This window comes from Oncorhynchus tshawytscha, linkage group LG05 (assembly GCF_018296145.1).
Source record: "Oncorhynchus tshawytscha isolate Ot180627B linkage group LG05, Otsh_v2.0, whole genome shotgun sequence".
Classification (NCBI taxonomy): Eukaryota; Metazoa; Chordata; class Actinopteri; order Salmoniformes; family Salmonidae; genus Oncorhynchus; species Oncorhynchus tshawytscha.
In genome coordinates, this window is record NC_056433.1 from 767,788 (window position 1) to 787,689 (window position 19,902).

The following is a 19,902-nucleotide window of genomic DNA, read 5'->3' on the forward strand; positions in this document are numbered from 1 at the left end:
CACTTCTCCGGGCGTTGTATTGGGCAGTTCAACAGTGAGAAATGTCTCAGTCCCTCGAGCACAAACATTGTGCCATCCAGGAGCACAAGTACAAGACATCAATAAGCTGTTCCCAGACATTATAAACCTGCATCAGGAAATTGAGTCTATCATAGTTCATGTGGGGTTCAATGACATGAAGGGCAGCTCAGAACAGCAGAAGATGTATTTTAAAGAACTGATTGGGTCTCTGCTTTACACCAACAAACACCCCATAATATCTGTCCCTCTGCCCTCCCTAAATCGTGGCATTGGGCAGTTCAGCAGTCTTTCAGCCCTCCATAACTGGCTACCAGACTATTACAGCTCTGTGGATGGAACATTTACTGACAATGTTGATACCTTCTGGAAACAAAGCTTGTTTTATAAGGAGTAAGTGATCCACTCAAATGATTTGGGTTCCTGGATCCTTTCACAGCATTAAAATGCTACGTTGAGACAGTGATTTATCAATGACCTAAGCCCAGCTCAGTTAATCCCTACCATTGTGTTGCTGAGTTGTCATAATGCTTCCTTCAGTAAATGTACATTATACCAGGGGTGTTGGAAGACACAATGTAAGTAACCTAATTGATGTCCCTCTAACTACCCTGAATGACTCAGCTGATCCTACAGCTATTGAATGCAGTAATCATGTGTCTATGAACCAGAGTTACACTGTTAGAACTGAGCCGGTGTGCCCTAAATCAAATGTATTGGTCACATACACATGGTTAGCAGGTGCCCTATCCCATCTGGACAAGAGGCATACCTATGTAAGAATGCTGTTCATTGACTACAGCTCAGCATTCAACACCATAGTACCCTCCAAACTCATCATCAAGCTCGAGGCCCTGGGTCTGAACCCCGCCCTGTACAACTGGGTCCTGGACTTCCTGGCGGACCGCCCCAGGTGGTGAAGGTAGAAAACAACACCTCTTCGCTGATCCTCAACACAGCACCCCACAAGAGTGTGTTCCCTGCCCTCTCCTGTACTCCCTGTTCACCCACGACTGCGTGGCCATGCACGCCTCCAACTCAATCATCAAGTCTGCAGACAACACAACCATAGTAGGCCTGATTACCAACAACGATGAGACATCCTACAGGGAGGAGGTGAGGGACCTGGGAGAGTGGTGCCACGAAAATAACCTCAGGAAACAGCAGAGGGAGCACCCTCCTATCCACATCGATGGGACCGAAGTGGAGAAGGTGGAAAGCTTCCTCGGCGTGCACATCACTGACAAACTGAATTTTAATTTTCATCATAAGTACACTTCAACTATGACAGACAAAATAAGAGAAAAAAATCCAGAAAATCACATTGTAGGATTTTTTATGAATTTATTTGCAAATTATGGTGGAAAATAAGTATTTGGTCACCTACAAACAAGCAAGATTTCTGGCTCTCACAGACCTGTAACTTCTTATTTAAGCGGCTCCTCTGTCCTCCACTCGTTACCTGTATTAATGGCACCTGTCTGAACTTGTTATCAGTATAAAAGACACCTTTCCACAACCTCAAACAGTCACACTCCAAACTCCACTATGGCCAAGACCAAAGAGCTGACCAAAGAGGACACCAGAAACAGGTAAGCAGCTTGGTTTGAAGAAATCAAGCATTTCGCTACACCCGCAATAACATCTGCTAAACAAGTGTATGTGACCAATACATTAGATTTGATTTATTGTGAGTGTAGCGAAAGGCTTATGCTTCTAGTTCTGACAGTGCAGTAACAAGTAGGAAGTCCACTGTGTGCTGCTCACCCTGCACGAACATAATTCAAAACAAATTTTTTATATAGCCCTTCTTACATCAGCTGATATATCAAAGTGCTGTACAGAAACTTGGCCTAAAACCCCAAACAGCAAGCAATGCAGGTGTAGACGCACTGTGGCTAGGAAAAACTCCTTAGAAAGGCCAAAACCTAGGAAGTAACCTAGAGAGGAACCAGGCTATGATGGGTGGCCAGTCCTCTTCTGGCTGTGCCGGGTGGAGATTATAACGGAACATGGCCAAGATGTTCAAATGTTCATCAATGACCAGCATGGTCAAATAATAATAATCACAGTAGTTGTCGAGGGTGCAGCAAGTCAGCACCTTGGGAGTAAATGTCAGTTGGCTTTTCATAGCCGATCATTAAGAGTATCTCTACCACTCCTGCTGTCTCTAGAGAGTTGAAAACAGCAGGTCTGGGACAGGTAGCATGTCCGGTGAACAGGTCAGGGTCGAGAGAGAGAAATAGGTCGAGAGAAAGAAAGAGAGAGAGAATTAGAGAGAGCATACTTAAATTCACACAGGATAAATAACATGAGCATGTCTTCTTCTGCTAAGCTTCCCAGTAAAGCAATGAAAACCATCAAGCATCCCAGAAAAGTCCTAAAAAAATCAAAAATAGCCCACGTTAACATATGTAACATAAAAAACAAGGTTCAGGAAGTCAATAATTTGCTAGTAACAGATGACATTCCTATTCTGACTATCTCTGAAACTCACTTAGATAAAACATTTGATGATACAATGGTAGCAATACAAGGTTATAACATTTACAGAAAAGATAGAAATGCCAATGTTGGAGGTCTTGCTGTTTATATTCAGAACCACATTCCTGTAGAGCTTAGAGAGGATCTCATGTTAAATAGTGTTGAAGTAATATGGCTACAGGTTCACCTGCCTCACCTAAAGCCATTTCTGGTAGGAAGCTGCTATAGACCACCAAGTGCTAACAGTCAGTATCTGGATAAAGTGGAAAATGCTTGATAATGTATGTGATGTCAACAGAGAGGTATATTTTCTGTGTGATTTAAATATTGACTGGCTTTCATCAAGCTGCCCACTCAAGAAAAAGCTTCAAACTGTAACCAGTGTCTGCAACCAACCTAGCTACAAACAGCACAGGAATGAAATCATCTACATGTATTTATCACAGCTTTACTAACAAAATTAGCTTGAAAGCAGTATCCAGATCCATAGGATTTAGTGATCACAATATAGTAGCCATATCTAGGAAAACCACAGTTCCAAAGACTGGGCCTAATATAGTATATAAGAGGTCATACAAGAAGTTTTGTAGTGATTCATATGTTGATGATGTAAAGAATATCTGTTGGTCCGTGGTGTGTCGTAAGGAGCAAACAGAAACTGATCTTGACACGTTTATGAAAATGCTTATTCCAGTTACTAATCAGCACCCAATAAGCACCCAAAATGACTGTAAAAACTGTTAAATCCCTGTGGGTTGATGAGGAATTGAAAGATTGTATGGTTGATGGGGATGAGTCAAAAGGAGTGACAAATAAGTCTGGCTGCACAACTGATTGGCAAAACATACTGCAAATTGAGAAGTCATGTGGCTAAACTGAATAAAAAGGAGAAGAAACTACCCTATGAATCAAAGATAAATTACATAAAGGATAGTAAAAAGCTTTGGAGCACCTTACAATTTTTAAAAAATTGGCAAACTCAGCTCCATCTTTCTTTGAATCAGATAGCTCATTCATCACAAAAACCAACTGATATTGCCAACATCTCAGACTGGCCAATTAAAGAACACAGACACTGGACAGAGGAACTCTGCCTAGAAGGCTAGCATCCCGGAGTCACCTCTTCACTGTTGACGTTGAGACTGGTGTTTTGTGGGTACTATTTAATGAAGCTGCCAGTTGAGGACTTGTGAGATGTCTGTTTCTCAAACTAGACACTCTAATGTACTTGTCCTCTTGCTCAGTTGTGCATCAGGGCCTCCCACTCCTCTTTCTATTCTGGTTAGGTCCAGTTTGCTCTGTTCTGTGAAGGGAGTAGTACGAGATCTTCAGTTTCTTGGCAATTTCTCTATCTCAGAACACGAATTGACTGGTCTTTGAAAGTTCTTTGTTTCTGGCCATTTTGAGCCTGCAATCGAACCCACAAATGCCGATGCTCCAGATACTCAACTAGTCTAAAGGCCAGTTTTATTGCTTCTTTAATCCGAACAACAGTTTTCAGCTGTGCTAACATAATTACAAAATGTTTTTCTAATGATCAATTAGCCTTTTAAAAGAATAAACTTGGATTAGCTAACACAACGTGACATTGAAACACATTAGTGATGTCACAAGGATGACGCTGGAGAAGCGAAGCAGATACGGGGAGTCAAACATTTAATATGGAACGGGCATGGAACGAGACAGGAACAGCGTCAGCACACGGGTAACACAGACATCAGTGGGGAACAGAACAGAGCAGGGGAACGGACAAATATAGGGGAGGTAATAAACAGTTGATGAGTGAGTCCAATATCGCTGATGCGCGTGACGGGTGACAGGTGTGCGTAATAGATGATGCCAGGTGTGTGTAATAGATGATGACAGGTGTGCGTAATAGATGATGACAGGTGTGCGTAATAGATGATGACAGGTGTGCGTAATAGATGATGACAGGTGTGCGTAATAGATGATGACAGGTGTGCGTAATAGATGATGACAGGTGTGCGTAATAGATGGTGACAGGTGTGCATAATAGATGATGGCAGGTGTGCGTAATAGATGATGACAGGTGTGCGTAATGGATGATGACAGGTGTGCGTAATAGATGATGACAGGTGTGCGTAATAGATGATGACAGGTGTGCGTAATAGATGATGGCAGGTGTGCGTAATGGATGATGGCTGGTGTGTGTGATGCAGGGCAGCCTGGTGTCCTCGAGCTCCAGGGGGAAAGAGCGGGATCAGGTGTGACACTACCCCCCACTCTTATTTTCCACCATAATTTGCAAATAAATTCATCAAAAATCCTACAATGTGATTTTCTGGATTTTTTTCTTCTCATTTTGTCTGTCATAGTTGAAGTGTACCTATGATGGAAAATTACAGGCCTCTCTCATCTTTTTAAGTGGGAGAACTTACACAATTGGTGGCTGACTAAATACTTTTTTGCCCCACTGTATATACGGAACAACAACAGAAATGCAACATGCAACAATTTCAACGATTTTATTGAGTTACAGTTCATATTAGGAAATCAGTCAATTTAAATCAATTCATTTGACCCTAATCTGTCGAATTTCACGTGACTGAGAATAAAGATATGCATCTGTTGGTCACAGATACCTTTTAAAAAAGTAGGGATCAGAAAACCATATCTGTATCTGTTGTAATCACCATTTGCCAAATGCAGCACAACACATCTCCTTTGATTAGAGTTGATAAGGCTGTTGATTGTGGCCTGTGGAATGTTGTCCCACTCCTCCTCTCAAAAACAATTACTAGAAGTCACCAATGGTAGACAGCTCCCCTCAATAAAAACTCTGGAACTCATAAATGGAAGCCAGCTTCTCTCAAAAACAATTATTGGAAGTCTCCAATGGTAGCCAGCTCCTCTCAAAAACAATTATTGGAAGTCTCCAATGGTAGCCAGATCCTCTCAAAAACAATTACTGGAAGTCTCTATTTTTAGCCAGCTCCTCTCAAAAACAATGACTGGAAGTCTCCAATAGTAGCCATCTCCTCTCAAAAACAATTTCTTGAACTCAACAATGGTAGCCACCTCCTCTCAAAAACAACTACTGGAAGTCTCTATTTTTAGCCAGCTCCTCTCAAAAACAATGACCGGAAGTCTCCAATTGTAGTCAGCTCCTCTCAAAAACTATTACTGGAAGTCTCCAATGGTAGCCAGCTAATCTCAATAACAATTGCTGGAAGTTTCCAATGGTAGCCAGCTGCTCTCAAAAACACTTACTGGAAGTCTCCAATGGTAGCCAGCTCCTCTCAAAAACACATAATAAAATTATCCAAGGGTACACAGCTCCTCTCAAAATCAAATACTGGAAGTCTCCAATAGTAGCCATCTCCTCTCAAAAACAATTACTTGAACTCGACAAATGGTAGCCAGCTCCTCTCAAAAACAACTACTGGAAGTCTCTAATTTTAGAAATCTCCTCTCAAACAATTGCTGGATGTTTCCAAGGGTAGTCAAACGTCTCAATAACAATTACTGGAAGTCTCCAATGGTAGCCAGCTGCTCTCAAAAACAATTACGTGAACTCGACAATGGTAGCCAGCTAATCTCAAAAACAATTACTGGAAGTCTCCAATGGTAGCCAGCTAATCTCAATAACAATTACTGGAAGTCTCCAATGGTAGACAGCTGCTCTCAAAAGCAATTACTGGAAGTCTCTATTTTTAGCCATCTCCTCTCAAAAACAATTGCTGGATGTTTCCAAGAGTAGTCAAACATCTCAATAACAATTACTGGAAGTCTCCAATGGTAGACAGCTGCTCTCAAAAGCAATTACTGGAAGACTCCAATGGCAGCCAGCTCCTCTCAAAAACAATTACTGAATGTCTCCAATAGTAGCCATCTCCTCTCAATAACAATTATTGGAAGTCTCCAATAGTAGCCATCTCCTCTCAAAAAACAATTATTGGAAGTCTCCAATGGCAGCCAGATCCTCTCAAAAACAATTACTGGAAGTCTCCAATAGTAGCCATCTCCTCTCAAAAACAATTACTTGAGCTCGACAATGGTAGCCAGCTAATCTCAAAAACAATTGCTGGAAGTTTCCAACGGTAGCCAGCTCCTCTCAAAAACAATTACTGGAAGTCTCCAACGGTAGCCAGCTCCTCTCAAAAACAATTATAGGAAGTCTCAATAGTAGCCATCTCCTCTCAAAAACAATTACTTGAACTCGACAATGGTTGCCAGCTCCTCTCAAAAACATCTACTGGAAGTCTCTATTTTTAGCCATCTCCTCTCAAAAACAATTGCTGGATGTTTCCAAGGGTAGTCAAACGTCTCAATAACAATTACTGGAAATCTCCAATGGTAGACAGCTGCTCTCAAAAACAATTACTGGAAGCCTCCAATGGTAGCAAGCTCTTATCAAAAACAATTACTGGAAGTCTCCAATAGTAGCCATCTCCTCTCAAAAACAATTACTTGAACTCGACAATGGTAGCCATCCCAACTCAAAAATAATTACTGTGGGTAACCAATGGTAGCCAGCTCCTCTCAAAAACAAATCTGGAACTCAAAAATGGAAGCCAGCTTCTCTCAAAAATAATTACTTTCACTCTACAATGGTAGCCAGTTTCTATTAAAAACAATTACCGGAAGTCTCCAATGGTTGCCAGCTTCCTCTCAACAAATAATATTGGAAGTCTCCAATGTTAGCCAGCTCCCGTCAAAAACAATTACTGTACGTTTCTAATGGTAGTCAGCTCCTCTCAAAAACAACTACTTGAGGTCTCCAATGTTAGCCAGCTCCTCTCAAACAAAATTACTGGAAGTCTCCAATAGTAGCCACCTCTCTAAAACAATTATTGGAAGTCTCCAATGGTAGCCATCTCCTCTCAAAAACAATTACTGGAAGTCTCCAATGGTAGCCAGATTCTCTCAAAAACAATTACTGGAAGTCTACAATAGTAGCCACCTCCTCTCAAAAACAATTATTGGAAGTCTCCAATGGTAGCCAGCTCCTCTCAAAAACAATTACTGGAAGTCTCCAATGGTAGCCACCTCTTCTCAAAAACAATTATTGGATTACTGTCCAGTTTGAGGTTTTTTTGCAACTCGTTCCAGTGGATAGCTGCAGCTAACTGAAAATTACCCCTTGTTTATAGCCTCATTATTATGTAATTTTGTGCTACTTTTTTATTTTTACTTTAGTTTATTTAGTACATGAAGCATGTGGGAACAGCAGACTGGTATAGGGGAACACGTAAAAAACAAAAAACTGCATAGTTTCCTAGAACGCGAAGCGAGGCGGCCATCTCTGTCGGCGCCGGAAGCTCGAGACCCTGGGTCTCGACCCCGCCCCTGTGCAACTGGGTACTGGACTTCCTGACGGGCCGCCCCCAGGTGGTGAGGGTAGGCAACAACATCTCCTCCCCGCTGATCCTCAACACTGGGGCCCCACAAGGGTGCGTTCTGAGCCCTCTCCTGTACTCCCTGTTCACCCACGACTGCGTGGCCATGCACGCCTCCAACTCAATCATCAAGTTTGCGGACGACACAACAGTGGTAGGCTTGATTACCAACAACGACGAGACGGCCTACAGGGAGGAGGTGAGGGCCCTCGGAGTGTGGTGTCAGGAAAATAACCTCACACTCAACGTCAACAAAACTAAGGAGATGATTGTGGACTTCAGGAAACAGCAGAGGGAACACCCCCATCCACATCGATGGAACAGTAGTGGAGAGGGTAGCAAGTTTTAAGTTCCTCGGCATACACATCACAGACAAACTGAATTGGTCCACTCACACAGACAGCATCGTGAGGAAGGCGCAGCAGCGCCTCTTCAACCTCAGGAGGCTGAAGAAATTCGGCTTGTCACCAAAAGCACTCACAAACTTCTACAGATGCACAATCGAGAGCATCCTGGCGGGCTGTATCACCGCCTGGTATGGCAACTGCACCGCCCTCAACCGTAAGGCTCTCCAGAGGGTAGTGAGGTCTGCACAACGCATCACCGGGGGCAAACTACCTGCCCTCCAGGACACCTACACCACCCGATGCTACAGGAAGGCCATAAAGATCATCAAGGACATCAACCACCCGAGCCACTGCCTGTTCACCCCGCTGCCATCCAGAAGGCGAGGTCAGTACAGGTGCATCAAAGCTGGGACCGAGAGACTGAAAAACAGCTTCTATCTCAAGGCCATCAGACTGTTAAACAGCCACCACTAACATTGAGTGGCTACTGCCAACACACTGTCAATGACACTGACTCTACTCCAGCCACTTTAATCATGGGAATCGATGGGAAATGATGTAAATATATCACTAGCCACTTTAAACAATGCTACCTTATATAATGTTACTTACCCTACATTGTTCATCTCATATGCATACGTTGATACTGTACTCTATATCATCGACTGCATCCTTATGTAATACATGTATCACTAGCCACTTTAACTATGCCACTTGGTTTACATACTTATCTCATATGTATATACTGTACTCGATATCATCTACTGTATCTTGCCTATGCTGCTCTGTACCATCACTCATTCATATATCCTTATGTACATATTCTTTATCCCCTTACACTGTGTATGACAGTAGTTTTTTTTGGAATTGTTAGTTAGATTACTTGCTTGTTATTACTGCATTGTCGGAACTAGAAGCACAAGCATTTCGCTACACTCGCATTAACATCTGCTAACCATGTGTATGTGACAAATAAAATTTGATTTTGATTTTTGATTTTATTTTTGATTTTTTAGTAAATATGTTCTTTAACTCTATTTCTTGAACTGCATTGTTGGTTAAGGGCGTGTAAGTAAGCATTTCACGGTAAGATCTACACCTGTTGTATTCAGCGCATGTGACAAATGCAATTTGATTTGATTTGAAGTTTGCCAATGTTATGACGCAGTAGGGTGGTAAAGCGGAAATCGGAACCATCACTTCCGTTGTTTGGCTGTACCCATAGCAACGTTCGAAAATGAGGTGGCTAGGTAGGAATAAAGTTACTAAGAAACAGTATATATAATAAACAGTAACATTTCGAACTGTCCCAAAGTCCCTCGTTTCGTTCCGTTTTGCCTTCGTTTAAGAAACGTTTTGCAACAGATTAGGCTGAATGAATAAAACCCCAAGTGATATAGATCCACCATGGCACCCGGGGGGATACGAGGTGATGCAGTTTCGCTGTGACGCAGGTCAAACCTTGCCACTGGGACCGTATGGGTGCCGCGCAGGCGCACTTGGGCAGACAGCAGAGCTGGTCGACAGGTATCTGAGTGGACCGACTGTAGCAACGCAACTAGCACAGACCGGACAGGCTCGGAACACCGCATCAAATAGAGGCTCTTCACACGAGACAGTCAGTAAATGTCACTAACTATTATCACTACGATCTAAACCATTTAGAAGCGGACTTTGTTGGCAACTAGTTTTGTTTTAATAGTTAGTTAGCTAACTAGGTAGATGCTCCTCGAGTCCCACCGCAGTCAACGTGTTAGCGGCGCAGTGAGTGAGTGAGTGGGTATGTGTGTGATTATAACGGAGGCCCCCAGAGGGGGTTGGCTGAAAACTATAGTTTTCAGAATGACAGCATCATATAAATAACAGTACAGTTCAATGCTGCTGGACCGGCTGGCCGGACCGGTTGGCCAGACCGACCGTTATGTTTAGTTAACAGCTACATCCCTCGACTGATAAGTACGTAGGCTAGCAGCTTTAGCTAACCCCGTTAGCTAGCCTGTCGCACTAACTCTGTTGTTAAGCTAGCCACTGACGAAGTCACGTTATTATGGTTATCTAGCTAGATAGTATTTGACTGTTGTCCTAGTATGAATAATTCCTTTATCTATATAGATAACGTTACGATGTTATTATTTACCTAGTAGTTAGTTAACTGATATAAAACAACTTTTTCCCCCGTCAACAAGCTGACAGTAGCATAGAAGTAGTTATGAGTGGAACGGGCTTGGAAGCTGTAACCCTGGTAATGGATTTATCAACTCATGGGTGGAGTCGGTTTCACGTAGTAATAAGGATTTCCCCTGGACCAAGCTCACGGCTTGGGGAACATTCCTTCACATTCACCCCCGTTGCTACCCAGACCCCTCTTTTACCCTGCTGCTGCTACTCTCTGTTTATTATCTATGCAATAGTCACTTTAACTCTACCTACATGTACATATTACCTCCATTACCTCGACTAACGGTGCCCCCGCACATTGACTCTGTATGGTACCTGTATATAGCCTTGATTGTTATTTTACTGCTGCTGTTTAATTATTTGTTCCTTTTATTTTCTATTGTCTACTTATCTATTTTTTACTTAACACTTATTTAAAAAAAAAATCTTAACTTATTTTAAAGCATTGTTGGTTAAGGGCTTGTAAGTAAGCATTTCACTGTAAGATCTGCACCTGTTGTTTTCAGTGCGTGTGTAAAATACAATTTAATTTGATGGGGCACCCGAGTGGTGCAGTGGTCTAAGGCACTGCATCTCAGTGCTAGAGGCATCACTACAGACTCTGGTTCGATTCCAGGCTGTATCACAACTGGCCGTGATTCAGAGTCCCATGGAGCGGCGCAAAATTGGCCCAGCGTCGTCCAGGTTAGGGCTTGTCCAGGTTAGGGACGTCATGGTAAATGAGAATATGTTCTTAACTGACTTGCCTAGTTGTTGTTATAATAATAATAATAATAATCATATAAAAGAAATACAAAACATGCCCCTTACCCTGTCCCCCCACCCTGTCCCTGCCTCATGTCCCTGTCCCCTTACCCTGTCCCTGCCCCATACCCTGTCCCTGTCCCCTTACCCTGTCCCCCTTACCCTGTCCCTCCCACCCTGTCCCCTTACCCTGTCCTCCCACCCTGTCCCCCTTACTGTCCCCTGTCCCCCACCCTGTCCCTTTCCCTAGTTTTAATCTGTGAGAGAAGTGCCATACCTGGTGGAGAGAGGCTGTACAGCACATGTGTGGCATAGTGCGTGTCATACGTTACATCGTGATACGTCACAATGATACGTACAGCGTCAGAGGGGTCTGTTTTTTTTTTCAACTTTACTCCGATACTATCTGTCCCTGCCCCCCCCACCCTGTCCCTGTCCCCCAACCCTGTCCCCCACCCTGTCCCCTGTCCACCCACCCTGTCCCCCCACCCTGTCCCCTTATCCTGTCCCCCCACCCTGTCCCCTGTCCCCCACCCTGTCCCCCCACCCTGTCCCCTGTCCCCCCACCCTGTCCCTGTCTCACCCACCCAGTTTTTTCAACTTTACTCCGATACTATCTCACTATTACCATGTCAATCAACGCTTGAATAGAAACGTAGTTCACACCCCTGATTTTGATGTCAACACAGTTGCTACAGTCCCATTAGGGCTCTGAGTGGTGCAGCGGTCTAAGGCACTGCATCTCAGTGCTAGAGGCGTCGCTACAGACACCCTGTTCGAACCCAGGCTGTATCACAACCGGCCGTGATTGGGCAGTGTATAATTTTCCCAGCGTCCGGGTTTGGCCGGTGTAGGCCTTCATTGTAAATAAGAATATGTTCTTAACTGACTAGCCTAGTTAAGTAAAAAAAAAAAAAAAAAAAAAGTAAAAGTTTTCATTGCAGCCTCGTTTGAATGCCGCAGTTGCACAAATTTGTACAGAATGGGGTTAGTCCCCATTTACATGTAACCAGTTCAAAAACCTGGCCGACGGATCACAATGCTCCCACATAGGGAAATAGAGCCCTGGTGGCTTTAAAAAACCTGACCGACGGATCACAATGCTCCCACATAGGGAAATAGAGCCCTGGTGTCTTTAAAAAACCCGACCGACGGATCACAATGCTTCCACATAGGGAAATAGAGCCCTGGTGTCTTTAAAAACCTGACCGACGGATCACAATGCTCCCACATAGGGAAATAGAGCCCTGGTGTCTTTAAAAACCTGACCGACGGATCACAATGCTCCCACATAGGGAAATAGAGCCCCGGTGTCTTTAAAAACCCGACCGACGGATCACAATGCTCCCACATAGGGAAATAGAGCCCTGGTGTCTTTAAAAACCTGACCGACGGATCACAATGCTCCCACATAGGGAAATAGAGCCCTGGTGGCTTTAAAAACCTGACCGACGGATCACAATGCTCCCACATAGGGAAATAGAGCCCTTGTGTCTTTAAAAAACCTGACTGACGGATCACAATGCTCCCACATAGGGAAATAGAGCCCTGGTGTCTTTAAAAAACCTGACCCACATAGGGAAGTAAGAGCCCTGGTGTCTTTAAAAAAAACGACCAACAGATCACAATGCTCCCACATAGGGAAATAGAGCCCTGGTGGCTTTAAAAAACCTGACCGACGGATTAAAATGCTCCCACATAGGGAAATAGAGCCCTTGTGTCTTTAAAAACCTGACTGACGGATAACAATGCTCCCACATAGGGAAATAGAGCCCTGGTGGCTTTAAAAACCTGACCGACGGATCACAATGCTCCCACATAGGGAAATGGAGCCCTGGTGTCTTTAAAAACCTGACCGACAGATCACAATGCTCCCACATAGGGAAGTAAGAGCCCTGGTGTCTTTAAAAACGACCAACGGATCACAATGCTCCCACATAGGGAAATAGAGCCCTGGTGGCTTTAAAAACCTGACCGACGGATAACAATGCTCCCACATAGGGAAATGGAGCCCGCGTATCAGTATTATTCCGGCGCCGACAGAGATGGCCGCCTCGCTCGCGTTCCTAGGAAACTATGCAGTTTTTTGTTTTTTTACGTGTTATTTCTTACACTAGTACCCCAGGTCATCTTAGGTTTCTTTACATACAGCCGACAAGAACTACTGAATATAAGATCAGCGTCAACTCACCATCAGTACGACCAAGAATATGTTTTCCGCGACGCGGGATCCTGTGTTCTGCCTTACAACCAGTGTAACCGAGTGGATCACATGCAGCGACCAAAAAAAAACGACTCAGAAAAAGAGGGAAACGAAGCGGTCTTCTGGTCAGACTCCGGAGACGGGCACATCGTGCACCACTCCCTAGCATTCTTCTTGCCAATGTCCAGTCTCTTGACAACAAGGTTGATGAAATCCGAGCAAGGGTAGCATTCCAGAGGGACATCAGAGACTGTAACGTTCTCTGCTTCACGGAAACATGGCTAACTGGAGACGCAATCCGAAGCGGTGCAGCCAGCGGGTTTCTCCACGCATCGCGCCGACAGAAACAAACATCTTTCTGGTAAGAAGAGGGGCGGGGGCGTATGTCTTATGGCCAACGTGACATGGTGTGATGAAAGAAACATACAGGAACTCAAATCCTTCTGTTCACCTGATTTAGAATTCCTCACAATCAAATGTAGACCGCATTATCTACCAAGAGAATTCTCTTCGATTATAATCACAGCCGTATATATCCCCCCAAGCAGACACATCGATGGCTCTGAACGAACTTTATTTAACTCTCTGCAAACTGGAAACGATTTATCCGGAGGCTGCATTCATTGTAGCTGGGGATTTTAACAAGGCTAATCTGAAAACAAGACTCCCTAAATTTTATCAGCATATCGATTGCGCAACCAGGGGTGGAAAGACCCTGGATCATTGTTACTCTAACTTCCGCGACGCATATAAGGCCCTGCCCCGCCCCCTTTCGGAAAAGCTGACCATGACTCCATTTTGTTGATCCCTGCCTACAGACAGAAACTAAAACAAGAAGCTCCCACGCTGAGGTCTGTCCAACGCTGGTCCGACCAAGCTGACTCCACACTCCAAGACTGCTTCCATCACGTGGACTGGGAGATGTTTCGTATTGCGTCAGACAACAACATTGACGAATACGCTGATACGGTGTGCGAGTTCATTAGAACGTGCGTTGAAGATGTCGTTCCCATAGCAACGATTAAAACATTCCCTAACCAGAAACCGTGGATTGATGGCAGCATTCGTGTGAAACTGAAGGCACGAACCACTGCTTTTAATCAGGGCAAGGTGTCTGGTAACATGGCCGAATACAAACAGTGCAGCTATTCCCTCCGCAAGGCTATCAAACAAGCTAAGCGCCAGTACAGAGACAAAGTAGAATCTCAATTCAACGGCTCAGACACAAGAGGTATGTGGCAGGGTCTACAGTCAATCACGGACTACAGGAAGAAACCCAGCCCAGTCACGGACCAGGATGTCTTGCTCCCAGGCAGACTAAATAACTTTTTTGCCCGCTTTGAGGACAATACAGTGCCACTGACACGGCCTGCAACGGAAACATGCGGTCTCTCCTTCACTGCAGCCGAAGTGAGTAAGACATTTAAACGTGTTAACCCTCGCAAGGCTGCAGGCCCAGACGGCATCCCCAGCCGCGCCCTCAGAGCATGCGCAGACCAGCTGGCCGGTGTGTTTACGGACATATTCAATCAATCCCTATACCAGTCTGCTGTTCCCACATGCTTCAAGAGGGCCACCATTGTTCCTGTTCCCAAGAAAGCTAAGGTAACTGAGCTAAACGACTACCGCCCGTAGCACTCACATCCGTCATCATGAAGTGCTTTGAGAGACTAGTCAAGGACCATATCACCTCCACCCTACCTGACACCCTTGACCCACTCCAATTTGCTTACCGCCCAAATAGGTCCACAGACGATGCAATCTCAACCACACTGCACACTGCCCTAACCCATCTGGACAAGAGGAATACCTATGTGAGAATGCTGTTCATCGACTACAGCTCGGCATTCAACACCATAGTACCCTCCAAGCTCGTCATCAAGCTCGAGACCCTGGGTCTCGACCCCGCCCTGTGCAACTGGGTACTGGACTTCCTGACGGGCCGCCTCCAGGTGGTGAGGGTAGGCAACAACATCTCCACCCCGCTGATCCTCAACACTGGGGCCCCACAAGGGTGCGTTCTGAGCCCTCTCCTGTACTCCCTGTTCACCCACGACTGCGTGGCCACGCATGCCTCCAACTCAATCATCAAGTTTGCGGACGACACAACAGTGGTAGGCTTGATTACCAACAACGACGAGACGGCCTACAGGGAGGAGGTGAGGGCCCTTGGAGTGTGGTGTCAGGAAAATAACCTCACACTCAACGTCAACAAAACTAAGGAGATGATTGTGGACTTCAGGAAACAGCAGAGGGAACACCCCCCTATCCACATCGATGGAACAGTAGTGGAGAGGGTAGCAAGTTTTAAGTTCCTCGGCATACACATCACAGACAAACTGAATTGGTCCACTCACACAGACAGCATCGTGAAGAAGGCGCAGCAGCGCCTCTTCAACCTCAGGAGGCTGAAGAAATTCGGCTTGTCACCAAAAGCACTCACCAACTTCTACAGATGCACAATAGAGAGCATCCTGGCGGGCTGTATCACCGCCTGGTACGGCAACTGCTCCGCCCACAACCGGAAGGCTCTCCAGAGGGTAGTGAGGTTTGCACAACGCATCACCGGGGGCAAACTACCTGCCCTCCAGGACACCTACACCACCCGATGTTACAGGAAGGCCATAAAGATCATCAAGGACATCAACCACCCGAGCCACTGCCTGTTCACCCCACTATCATCCAGAAGGCGAGGTCAGTACAGGTGCATCAAAGCTGGGACCGAGAGACTGAAAAACAGCTTCTATCTCAAGGCCATCAGACTGTTAAACAGCCACCACTAACATTGAGTGGCTGCTGCCAACACACTGACACTGACTCAACTCCAGCCACTTTAATAATGGGAATTGATGGGAAATGATGTAAATATATCACTAGCCACTTTAAACAATGCTACCTTATATAATGTTACTTACCCTACATTATTCATCTCATATGCATACGTATATACTGTACTCTAAATCATCGACTGCATCCTTATGTAATACATGTATCACTAGCCACTAACTATGCCACTTTGTTTACATACTCATCTCATATGTATATACTGTACTTGATACCATCTACTGTATCTTGCCTATGCTGCTCTGTACCGTCACTCATTCATATATCCTTATGTACATATTCTTTATCCCCTTACACTGTGTATAAGACAGTCGTTTTGGAATTGTTAGTTAGATTACTTGTTGGTTGTTTCTGCATTGTCGGAACTAGAAGCATAAGCATTTCGCTACACTCGCATTAACATCTGCTAACCATGTGTATGTGACAAATAAAATTTGATTTGATTTGAGTCAATATTTGCAGTGTTGACCCATCTTTTTCAAGACCTCTGCAATCCACCCTGGCATGCTGTCAATCAACTTCTGGGCCACATCCTGACTGATGGCAGCCCATTCTTGCACAATCAATGCTTGGAGTTTGTCAGAATTTGTGGGTTTTTGTTTGTCCATCCACCTCTTGAGGATTGACCACAAGTTCTTAATGGGATTAAGGTCTGGGGAGTTTCCTGGCTATGGACCCAAAATATCAATGTTTTGTTCCCTGAGCCACTTAGTTATCACTTTTGCCTTATGGCAAGGTTCTCCATCATGTTGGAAAAGACATTGTTCATTACCAAACTGTTCCTGGATGGTTGGGAGAAGTTACTCTCGGAGGATGTGTTGGTACCATTCTTTATTCATGGTTGTGTTCTTAGGCAACATTGTGAGTGAGCCCACTCCCTTGGTTGAGAAGCAACCCCACACATGAATGGTCTCAGGATGATTTACTGTTGGCTTGACATAGGACTGATGGTAGCGCTCACCTTGTTTTCTCTGGACAAGCTTTTTTCCGAATGCCCCAAACAATCGGAAAGGGGATTCATCAGAGACAATGACTTTACCCCAGTCCTCAGCAGTCCAATCCCTGTACCTTCTGCTGAATATCAGTCTGTCCCTGATGTGTTTCCTGGAGAGAAGTGGCTACTTTGCTGCCCTTCTTGACACCACGCCATCCTCCAAAAGTCTTTGCCTCATTGTGCGTGCAGATGCACTCACACCTGCCTGCTGCCATTTGAGCAAGCTCTGTACTGGTGGTGCCCCGATCCCGCAGCTGAATCAACTTTAGGAGATGGTCCTGGCGCTTGCTGGACTTTCTTGGGCGTCCTGAAGCCTTCTTCTCAACAATTGAACAGCTCTCCTTGAAGTTCTTGATGATCCGATAAATGGTTGATTGAGGTGCAATCTTACTGGCAGCAATATCCTTGCCTGTGAAGCCCTTTTTGTGCAAAGCAATGATGACCGCACATGTTTCCTTGCAGGTAACCATGGTTGACAGGGGAAGAACAATGATTCCAAGCACCACCCTCCTTTTGAAGCTTCCAGTCTGTTATTCGAACTCAATCAGCATGACAGAGTGGTCTCCAGCCTTGTCCTCGTCACCACTCACACCACCTGGGCGGCAGGGTAGCCTACTGGTTAGAGCGTTGGACTAGTAACCGAAAGGTTGTAAGGTCGAATCCCGAGCTGACAAGGTAAAAATCTGTCGTTCTGGCCCTGAACAGGCAGTTAACCCACTGTTCCTAGGCCGCCATTGAAAATAAGAATTTGTTCTTAACTGACTTGCCTAGTAAAATAAAGGTAAAATTTAAAAAAATAAAAAAAATAATGAGAGAATCACTGACATGATGTCAGCTGGTCCTTTGTGGCAGGGCTGAAATGCAGTGTGAATGTTTTTTGGGGATTCAGTTCTTTGCATGGCAAAGAGGGACTTTGCAGTTAATTGCAATTCATCTGATCACTCTTCATAACATTCTGGAGTATATGCAAATTGCCATCATAAAAACTGAGGCAGCAGCCTTTGGGAAAATGAATATTTGTGTCATTCTCAAAACTTTTGGCCACGACTGTACAAACTAGAGGTCGGCCGGTTATGATTTTTCAATGCCGATAGCGATTATTGGAGGACCAAAACAAAACCGATACCAATTAAACGTCCAATTTTTTAATTTATTTAATTTATTTGTAATAATGACAATTACAACAATACTAAATTAACACTTATTTGAACTTAATATAATACATCAATAAAATCAATTTAGCCTCAAATAAATAATGAAACATGTTCAATTTCGTTTAAATAATGCAAAAACAAAGTGTTGGAGAAGAAAGTAAAAGTGCAATATGTGCCATGTAAAAAAAGCTAACATTTGAGTTCCTTGCTCAGAACATGAGAACATATGAAAGTTGGTGGTTCCTTTTAACATGAGTCTTCAATATTCCCAGGTAACAAGTTTTAGGTTGTAGTTATTATAGGACTATTTCTCTCCACACCATTTGTATTTCATATTCCTTTGACTATTGGATGTTCTTATAGGCACATTAGTATTGCCAGTGTAACAGTATAGCTTCCGTCCCTCTCCTCGCCCCTACATTGGGCTCGAACCAGGAACACATCGACAACAGCCACCCTTGACGCATCGTTGCCCATCGCTCCACAAAAGCCGCGGCCCTTGCAGGGCAAGAGGAAGAACTACTCACGTCTCAGAGCGAGGGACGTCACCGATTGAAACGCTATTAGCGTGCACCCCGCTAACTAGCTAGCCATTTCACATCGGTTACACCAGCCTCATCTCGGGAGTTGATCGGCTTGAAGTCATAAACAGCGCAATGCTTGAAGCATTGCGAAGAGCTGCTGGCAAAACGCACGAAAGTGCTGTTTGAATGAATGCGTACGAGCCTGCTGGTGCCTACCATCGCTCAGTCAGACTGCTCTATCAAATCATAGACTTAATTATAACATAACACACAGAAATACGAGCCTTTGGTCATTAATATGGTCCAATCCGGAAACTATCTTTTCGAAAACAAATGGTTTATTCTTTCAGTGAAATACGGAACTGTTCCGTATTTTATCTAACGGGTGGCATCCCTAAGTCTAAATATTGCTGTTACATTGTACAACCTTCAATGTTATGACATAATTACGTACAAATCTGGAAAATTAGTTTGCAACGAGCCAGGCGGCCCAAACTGTTGCATATACCCTGACTATGTGTGCAATGAACGCAAGAGAAATGACACAATTTCACCTGGTTAATATTGCCTGCTAACCTGGATTTCTTTTAGCTAAATATGCAGGTTTAAAAATATATACTTCTGTGTATTGATTTTAAGAAAGGCATTGATGTTTATGGTTCGGTACAGTCGTCCAACGATTGTTAAATCATCCCCCGTTTGGCGAAGTTGGCTGTCTTTGTTAGGAAGAAATAGTCTACACACAGTTCGCAACGAGCCAGGCGGCCCAAACTGCTGCATATACCCTGACTCTGTTGCAAGAGAAGTGACACAATTTTACCTAGTTAAAAGAAATTAATGTGAAATAAATAATACAAATGAACAGCAAACATTCCAAAAGAATAAAGACATTTTAAAGTACAAAAGGGAAAATAAATTAACATAAATATAGGTTGTATTTACAATGGTGTTTGTTCTTCACTGGTTGCCCTTTTCTTATGGCAACAGGTCACACATCTTGCTGCTGTGATGGCACACTGTGGGATTTCACCCAGTAGATATGGGACTTTAGG

General features: G+C 44.2%; 1 protein-coding gene across 1 annotated transcript in view; it reads left to right on the forward strand.

Moving 5' to 3' along the window:
• The first annotated feature begins 9,687 nt into the window (after window positions 1–9,687).
• The window catches only part of LOC112235697 (DNA (cytosine-5)-methyltransferase 3A-like), a 43,419-nt gene continuing 33,204 nt past the window's right edge, over window positions 9,688–19,902 (forward strand). Inside the window, exon 1 of the mRNA XM_042321297.1 lies at window positions 9,688–9,736. Coding sequence (XP_042177231.1) covers window positions 9,688–9,736 — 49 coding nt within the window. The remainder of the gene's footprint in view (window positions 9,737–19,902) is intronic.